This window comes from Lolium perenne, chromosome 7, assembly GCF_019359855.2.
Source record: "Lolium perenne isolate Kyuss_39 chromosome 7, Kyuss_2.0, whole genome shotgun sequence".
NCBI classification, from domain to species: domain Eukaryota; kingdom Viridiplantae; phylum Streptophyta; class Magnoliopsida; order Poales; family Poaceae; genus Lolium; species Lolium perenne.
Window position 1 is genome coordinate 145,842,879 of NC_067250.2, and position 9,196 is coordinate 145,852,074.

Here is a 9,196-nt window from a genome sequence, read left to right on the forward strand (position 1 = left end):
ATGACACTTGTGACACAGAGGGATCACTGCGTGATGATGGCGCTGATCATGATACCTTTATTAATGCAGCTGCGGAAAAGACCAGGGCTCCACCTACAAAGAGGTCAATCGACGGTTTTGCCGATGAAGATGATCTCCTTGACATGTAAGTGTTTTTCTTCTTTTTACTATTTTCAGCTCCTTGGACTTTTCACATTTTTCTCATAACTTAGTCGATCAAACTTTTCTTGCAGTGATGATGATTTCATTGAGCCTCCACCCAAGAGGGTCAGACCTGATGCTGTCTCGCCAACCGCCGCAGCTTCCGAAGCTTCGGCTCCCAAGACGGCTCCTACGGCGCAAGCATCGACTGCCTCCTCCCTTTCCAAAGGAAAAGATGCTCCTGCTGCTGCCGCAGCTCCTCCTTCTGTAAGTCTTCGTTGAGTCTAGCAAGAACCTTTTTGGAATGTGTCTTTGCTTAATGATTTTCATAAAACATTCCCTTTCTTCAAGGATCTACGAGGTGTAATATCCTCTTTAGAGGCTTTCGCCTCTCAATTCACCTCCCTGGAGGCGGACAAAATTCGGCTGCAAGAGGAGGCTAAGTCTTCCTCTTCAAAGCTGGATGGCGCCATCAAAAAGGCCGCCATAGCCCGCCAGGAGGTCGACTCCCTGAAAGAAGAGCTGAACAAGCTGAAGGAAAGGCTGAAGGAGGAGGAAGCTCGAGCGGCAGAAAAGGATGAGCTCCTTCGTCAGTCTGCCTTAGCCCTGCTTGGTAAGTTCCTACATCTCTTCTAGATTACCATTTTCTATGGATATGTTTCTTCGTCAACGATTTCCTTTAATCTCTTTGCAGAAGCCGCCAACATCCCTGCTACTGCCTTGGACAAAGTTCCAGGCAACTCCCCGGCAAATGGTGTGTCAATGGTTCTTGCCACCCACCAGCTTACCCGGGGGCTGCTTGACAAGGGAAAGGGTGCTCTGGCACGGATGCATTCAATGATATTCCCCAAGGCCAAGCAGGAGAAGACTCTGGGACAGCTGATTGATGCCTTCGCAGTCGACACCAAGGAGGTCATCGAGGTATTCAAGCGCACCTCACGTACCTATGGTGCCCTTCTTGCCTTCCAACTTATGATGGGTTACGGCTTTAAGGCTGACATCGAAGAAATGACTAAGGAGCTGCCGAAAGAGAAAGATGGGCGTCTTGTTAACTTAAGCGCTTTTACAGCGTCCGCCCGTACTTGTGCTCGCCAGCTCCTTGATTTAGTTTCGTCGGGAAAGGCATCGGCTGGCCCCAGCCTGTCGACTCAGACTCAGGCTCCTTGATTATTGTAACAATTTTATCCTTGGGCTAGTATGAAACATTTTTCTGTTGCGAGAACTCAAGTTTGTAATGAACACTTGTGCTGGCAATGTTGCCAGCATACTTTTGTCATAATATCTTCATTTGTACTTCTCCTGATAGAAATTTCTTGTACCTCTCCCGATGGGAGTTATGTTGGATGCTTGATTTGTCCATGACCGTCATCCTTTTGACGCTGTTGCCTGCAGGTTTTCCCGGTGTCCTCGTTTGTTGATGACTCTTCGGGCGTTCTTCCCGAAGGTGATCGGGTCCAACGAATGAAGGATCGGATCACACAGATGGAGAAGGACCTGCGCAGCACTTACGCCTTGGCGGCAATTGTCAACAAGAAGAGCGAGATTGCAGCCGACGTAGAGCGGTATGCTCTTACTGAGCTGCATAAGGCTACCGAGAGCTTGAACTGTGAGTCCTTTGATCTCTGCGCCCTTTGATTGATAGAATCTTAACTGATCCTTTGCTTACTTCTATGCTAGTCATAGCTCTGAACCGTGCAGAGGAGAACAAACGGATTCACGAACGTGTGAATGCATTGACCCAGCTATCCTCATCCGAAGAAATTTTCTGGCGGGAGCACTCGAAGGCTTCGGCTGTCGCGCGTTTTCAGGATCGGGTTCAGCAGGTTCATACCTTTTTTGACAAGTGCTATAAGGCTATGAGGGTGGTTTGGAAGACAATGTTTCCCTTGAACGCAGTTCCTCCAACTCTCCTTGCTTTGATGTCTGAATTTGGTAACGCCAAGAAGGTCCGAGAGTTGGTACGCGCGCAAGTTTTTGCAGGAGCCAGGTTTACGCTTGCCCTTGTACTTGCCCGTTATCCTTCGGCAGGTTTGCTGTCGATTGCCAACGCTACTGGGGACCTGGAGGCGCTGTACCCGAAGGTATTGTTGCCTGCCAACATAGTTGTCGACAGACTCGAGGAAGACTCAAGGGTACCTGAAGAAAGAGGGACTCCACAAGGGTGATTTCAGGGATTTAATGTCCGTTTTGTAAAATAGAGAATTTGGCTATTTTATCCAAGTGTCTGGATTATGTAATGATGCCCTCTCGTTTGGTAGATACATGCATATGTACTTTTACCATGTTATTACCGTTGGCAAGTTTTGAGCGAATCTTAGTTGCTCGTTTTAGATGTATGTATATTGGTTGGCTGGCAAATCATGTGAGTGATCAGCTCGTGTTGCAGGTCTTGCTAAACCTATTGTATGCGCAACTTTGCTTTCAACCGTTTTTAAATTTCGACAGGCACTCCCGAATATTTCGGGTGTAGTGATTCTGCCGATGAGCCCGTTGTTCTTTGATATTTCCATAAGTAAAATATCGAACGTGGGTTATTGTTTATGTGTATTTCCACACTCTTGCTATTTTCGGCACTCGTAGAGGCATCTATAGCAGAGGGAAAGGTCAACGTCGTTTTAGCACTCGTAGAGGCTTTTTGGAGCACGATCTTCTGCCACGTACTATTTTTACATAGTGATGAGGCTTTAGAAGTTTTGTAGTTACTGCAGTGCTTAGCAAAGAATCAAAGCTTGAGTTTTTATTAATAAAGGTAAGCACGATGCTAGAGGGCGAAAATTGGAAGGCCCTGTTTATAACGAAGGAAAAAAGAAAATAAAGGCTGGTAAGCTGCTTAGTCAAGGAAGGGGTTCTTCTCTTCTTCTGGCTTCTTCTCCGCGTTAGTGATTGCTGCAGCGTTGCTGGTTTCATCAAGTGTTTGAGCGGTGGTTGCCATTGTCTTGCTTTCTCCTAAGCCTTCTGTGCCATCAACTGCCGAACCTTTTGCTGCCGAGGCTTCTGCTGCCGAAGCTTCTGCTGCCGAAGCTTTAAGGGCGAGAGCTGATGGCTTCTTCTTGGTTTCCCTACCGTCTTCTTCTTCCTTGATCTCTCGTAAGGATAGCTTGGATGGAGGGCCGACGATTTCTCGCTGTGGCCCGAACTTTGCAGCAATCCTCTGAAAGTCGCGATCACAATTATCCGAGCGTGAAAAACTTCCATAGACTGTGATGTTTGTCCCATTGTTCCTAGGCATTTTCAGCTTGAGGTATGCGTAATGTGGCACAGCCATGAACTTGGCATATGCTGGTCTCCCGAGTATAGCGTGATACTGTGATTCCCAGTTCACCACTTCAAACTCGATTTTTTCCTTCCTGAAATTATCGGCTCTACCAAAGATAACATTCAGGTAGACTTTGCCAAGAGAGTGGCCCGGTGCAGTTGGAAGGATCCCGTGGAAGCAAGTGTCTGTTTCTTCCAGCATGCTCATGGTGATCCCCATACTCCTGATTGTGTCGACGAATATCAGGTTTAGCCCGCTTCCGCCATCCATGAAGACTTTGCTCATCTTGAACCCCCCAATCTGTGCTTCGACTACCAAGGCGGCGTGTCCTGGTTTTGGTATGGTCATCGGGTGATCTGCTCGACTAAACGTAATGTTCTAAGAAGACCAGTCGACGTATTCAGGGATATTTGCCATGATGCTTTCTGCCAAGTTGATCTCTCGGGTGAGCTTCTTCATCTCCCTTTTCGAAACACCTGTCCTGTGGATCATGCTCATCTGCCCACGTGGTGGTGGAAATGCCTCGTTGGGTTGATGGGGTTGAGCTTGCTGGACTTGATGCTGCGGTGGAGGTGGGGGTGGTGGTGGTAGCTGTTGCTGGCCTGACTGCTGGATGAGTTTGTGCATGTCAAGGAACTGCCGGCAGTCCCTGAGCAGGTGAATCGACTTTGTTTTGCCGTCCTTGGAATCGATATACGAATGTAGGTAACAGGGGGCGTTGACCTATTCAGCGTAAGGTAGTTCGGGAGTCCTCTGCTGTCGTGGTTTATAATTACCACGGTTTCCAGAGTTATTCTGGTTACCATCGTGCCTGTCGTCTCGCTCGTCCTGCCGATCGGAATACCTTGCGGCTACCAGATTGTTGTCATCATAGTTGCGATTTTTTCTTCTCTTGTGACGATCCCTTCGGCCACCCGAATCGTGCTTCGGCTGGTCATCGTCTTCGTCATCACTACGTTGCCGTGGCCTTCGTACGTTATCCTCACCATCAGCCCAGCTGTTGGCGATTTCCATTAGCTTGGTTATGGTTTTTGGCTTTTTGCGCCCGAGTTCTTCTATGTAACTTTCCCGCTGAACGCCGTCACTGAAAGCGTCGATTGCTCTGTCGATAGATACGTCTTCGGCAGCGTTCATGAGCTTTGTGAATCTCCCGATGTATGAACGCATCGATTCCTTCTGCTTCTGCCGGCAATTTCGTAGCTCTTCGATCCCGACGGGCCTCTTATATGTTGCTTGGAAGTTGGCAACGAAGGCGTCTACTAGGTCGTCCCATGATTTGACAGAACCTTTCGGCAGCCCCCGTAGCCAGGCCCGTGCTGAATCCTTCAAGTAAAGCTGTAAGCATTGCATTGCCGCTATCTGGTTTCCTTTGTGCAGGATCATTGTCTGCAGGTAGTCATCTATCCAGGATCTTGGCTCTTGCTGTCCATCGTACTTGGCAGCGTCGGTAGGGGTAGGCTTAAATTTTTTGGGCGGCATTGCCTCGCGTATCTTGTAACTTAGACAATCGGCTCCCCTGAGTTCGCCGTCGTACTCTTGGTCTTCATCCGAAGAATCGCTGTCGTCGTCTTTCCTAGTGGCACGTCGTCGTCTTGCTTTGTCGATCCTGCTCTGGGTGATCTCGTCCCAAGCGTCTCTCGCATGATGTTTTGACCCACTACCTTGGACCATAGTCCTTTCCTTTTGTGGGACTAGGTTGTTCCCCAATATCGCGAGACTTTCGAGGGCACCTCGGTGAGCTTGAGTCATAGATCCTTCGGGGCGCTGGTTGATGAGGTAAGTGGCGAGGTTGGCCGTTGCTCCTGCAACGGTTTTCGGCCGTGGCATGCCCGCAGTATCCGTAGTCATAAAGGATTTAGTTAGATTCGATGTTATCTCTCTGGCGTCATCTTCCGAAAGCCTGGACATCCTTGACCGGTGCTTGCCTGCTCCCTGAGTGTTTCGGGAGGCACTCCTTTGTGAGCCCCTTCGTCGTTCGCTGGATCGATCTGCTGCAGATAAGCGTCTCTCGAGGGAGGCTTGCTCTTTTGACAGGTGCTCCCGGTTCTTCTCTAGTATGGAGCGGTAAGCATTGAGGGTTCCAACCGAAGTCCCCGCAGGGAGCGGCGTGTTGTTGAGTACTGCTGCCCTTGCTGCTGCCCACTCCTCATCCGCGATGGTGTAATCGCTGTCACGGTTGCTGGCGCTGTTCTCAAAACTCGCCCTTCTACTGGAACGAGGGGTATGATCCTCGTCACCTCTACGCCTTGTATTTCCCGTGTTATTGGCGACATAAACCTGATGGTGTGCCGGTCTTCGGGTGATTCCCTGGATGGTGCTGTCGATACTGTCCTCTCCCGATGAATACTGGGCGTTGCAGATGAACGGCGTGTCGCTCGATCCCAGCCCGTGCCTGGTGTCGCAGTTCAGGCAGTAGTACGAGGTTAATTCCGAAGATGTGGGGTCGTCAGACCCTACCGACATGGAGGACACTGAGCGGGGAGTCGAAGGCGCGGGTGAGCACGTCGATCCTGTCAGTCCAGCCGACAGATCGGGTGATGATGGTGCGCTAGAACTCGTCGATCCAGAGGCGGGGGATTCCAGCAATCGTAGGATTCCTTCTGCATTGACGTTGTAGTGGACGCTGCCGAAGGTCATCACCATGTTCCCTTGTAGATCTGAAAAGTTCGAGCGGGAGGAATCGCTGTGTGGAGTAAACTCGTAGGAGCCGAATCGAATCGGGCTTCCCAGGATGGGCAACGATGGTGCCGATGAAGTTGCTGATGCCATGATCGGATCTACCGATGCCTTGCCTTGTGCCAACAGGGTCCCCACAGACGGCGCCAATTGTCGAGGGTGCTCCTCGGCAATGCCCTCCGATAGGGGCTTAGGGTGGATGGAATCCTGCAAGCTGACACGAGACATCGGTACACAGACAAGCGGGGAGAGCGATTTACCCAGGTTCGGGGCCCTCGATGAGGTAAAACCCTTACGTCCTGCCTGTCTGTTCTTGATTATGATGAAAACAGGTTACAATGGGGTGCCGAATAGTTCGGCTGTGATCTCGTCGAGATGCTAGTTGCTAGGTAACCTAGTTCTAAGCTTCTGCTGGCTAGTATTGCTAAGATTGATTGTGTCCCCTCGATAGCCCCTCTCCTGGCCTTTATATAGGTGGCCAGGTCTCGAGAGGTCTAATCGAGTATGATTAGGTTTACAGTAGATCTGTTTCTAAACTTTCCTTGTTCGGCTCCTTTCGTGCCTTGTACTTCAAGAAACCTTCCGCTGCACCGTCTTAGTGGCCCATCTTGCCATCGGGTACCTTCATGGGCCTTCAGTTGGGCTGTGTAGGGTAGAGCAACATTGTTTATCCGAAGGGTTATGCCCACGTCAATTGTTTCCACCACTTGGAGCAATGGTGGCTCGAAAGAAACGGAGCAACTGACCGTACATGGGAAGCAGCCCCGTGGTAGTACCAACTGCTCCAGAAGAGTTATAGAGATCAAACAGCACATTCTTATCCGTCTTCCGAGGACCATGGAGGTGACGGCCTCCTTCTTCAGGAAGTCCAAGAATAGAGGCAAACCGGCGCAAGGTTGCCTCACAGTGAGTGGAGCCAGTCATCCATTCCATAGTGTGCTCAGTATCTTTCCTGATGGCCAAAGTAGCAAAGAATTGCTTAACCAACTCTGGACTATAGTCACATTGAATCTTCATCAGATCCTGCAAGCCCAACCTGCCAGTCACCCAGATGGCATCCTCAAAATGATTGTTGACTGCCAGAAGATCCACATTGATAGCTTGCATGGGTCGCAGTTTCTTCATGGGCTCATAAATATCCTTATAGATGAACTCCTGCTCCATGCACCAGAATTTCCTGCCCTCTGTCTCTTCATCCCTTGGGAGGTCTTCATACCAGTTCTTCATACGGAGTGCTGCATAAGTGACAATGTCCATTGTCTTGTAGTTCTGCCTCTGTTCCTTGTTCTTTTGTCTTGAAGAGGTGGACTTGCGGGGAGCATTCGGTGCAAACTCATCACTCGACCGGTCACGCCTTGGGCGTCTCCGACCCCGAGAACCACTACCTGTGAACAGCAAAGATGGATAGCAAAGAGAAGATAATGCTCATAAGTCATGTATGATACAGTAATGTACTCTAGAAGCATACTATAAGTCGGTACAAGTCTAGACAAGATAGATTGAATCAAAACTGCAGCGGCGATGAAGCTCCAGGCCGGATAATCCGGTGTCCCCGGGGGGCGGATAATCCGGCCTGACCGGATAATCCGGTCTTCGCGGGGGCCGGATAATCCGGCCCTGCGAATCTAGCAGACCTTGCAATCAAAAACTTGTCTACGACCAGATCGGCCTTATAGCATGCAAGAGGAGAATACTACACATGATTTGGAACAACTAGACACCAAATCCACCAAGAAAATAGCACATACAAATCACAACACCTAGGGTTAGGGATTGTGAGCCATACCCCCATCCATTGGAGAAGCCGCTTGGAGGAGATGAGAGCTAGGGAGGAGGAGCACCCGATCCACCCAAAAACTCCGGAAGGGGGCGGACGGGGCGGCTCCGGCGAGGAGGAGGAGCTCTAGCGAGTTGAGGGCAGAGAGAGAGAGAGGCGCGTGGGGGAATAGGTTCTGGAACCGTTCACCCCGCGGCCTCCCCTCATAACCCATCGATAATCCGGCCCTAAGTTGGGGCGGATAATCCGGCCGGGCCGGATTTTCCGGGTTGCCAAGGGGCCGGATTATCCGGTTTTCTGGAAAATTCCAGAACACCGGGAATCCTGCCCATCTTTTGTTGGTTATTTGCATAAACCCATATGTGATGCAATAATGTATCACGTCACATATAAGAAGCATACTTACCAATAAGATGGGGCAACCTAGATCATCCGACCGAAAATCCTCAAACTCCAAGTTTTTACCAAAACAAGACATATGAGCAAGAAGGAAATGGCTTATAGATGAGAGTAGGCTTAGGTTTAGAAGGCACAAACTGTTAATGGTACATGATCACTCAAGTTTGCAAGATATGAGCAAATAAGGCCAAACTAGAGTGATTTCCCATAAGAACAAGGAGTTGTCAAATAAAACGGCGATAAGATCCAAATAACTCCAACTCTTCACAAAGAAGAGTGCGGTGGCCTAGGCCACCATATATGAGTGATATGGCATGGCACCGCGAAGATATATCTTGGGTCCAAGCCACTACTCATCATTGAAGCTCACATATCAATATATGATATTAAGAGAATGATTTCTTAATGTTGGCATTATGGGGGGAGGGATAGCTCAATAATTTAAACCGCACTCCCCCTATTTCCATGCCCACATCTAAACCAAATAAAGTTTTGAGACAAAGGTGTGTTTGCAAGATGGTCAAGCTATACTCCTTGAATCAATGATATTTAGCTCATTCCTCAAATAAGAGAATCTTGCTTCATCAAGAGGCTTCGTGAATATATCGGCAAGTTGATCTTTGGTAGGAACATAGATAAGCTCAATATCACCACGGGCAACATGATCCCTAATGAAATGATTCCGGATCTCAATATGCTACGTTCTTGAATGTTGCACCGGATTATAGGCAATCTTGATGGCACTTTCATTGTCACATAATAGAGGCACTTTGTCACAAATGACACCGTATTCCTTTAAAGTTTGCCTCATCCATAACAATTGAGTGCATCCACTTGCGGCGGCAACATATTCGGCTTCGGCGGTGGAGAGAGATATACAATTTTGCTTCTTATAAGACCAACACACCAAGGACCTACCAAGGAATTGGCAAGCCCCGGAAGTTGAT

At 49.1% G+C, this 9,196-nt stretch overlaps 1 protein-coding gene across 1 annotated transcript; it reads left to right on the forward strand.

The window, feature by feature from the left end:
* LOC127318676 (uncharacterized) lies at positions 1 to 2,400 on the forward strand. The gene is made up of 6 exons (XM_071824078.1): positions 1 to 28; positions 70 to 145; positions 234 to 408; positions 493 to 754; positions 836 to 1,747; positions 1,819 to 2,400. The coding sequence occupies exons 1-5, from the start codon at positions 1 to 3 to the stop codon at positions 1,306 to 1,308; spliced, it is 1,014 nt and encodes a 337-aa protein (XP_071680179.1). The 3' UTR covers positions 1,309 to 1,747; positions 1,819 to 2,400.
* The last annotated feature ends 6,796 nt before the right edge of the window (positions 2,401 to 9,196 follow it).

What these genes read in the sequence shown, in the direction of transcription:
- LOC127318676 (XM_071824078.1), top strand. Translation starts at nt 1, where the DNA reads ATGACACTTGTGACACAGAGGGATCACT. An exon ending in GAAGATGATCTCCTTGACAT is followed by an intron (nt 146 to 233) that starts GTAAGTGTTTTT and finishes CTTTTCTTGCAG; the next exon opens with TGATGATGATTTCATTGAGC. An exon ending in GTCTGCCTTAGCCCTGCTTG is followed by an intron (nt 755 to 835) that starts GTAAGTTCCTAC and finishes ATCTCTTTGCAG; the next exon opens with AAGCCGCCAACATCCCTGCT.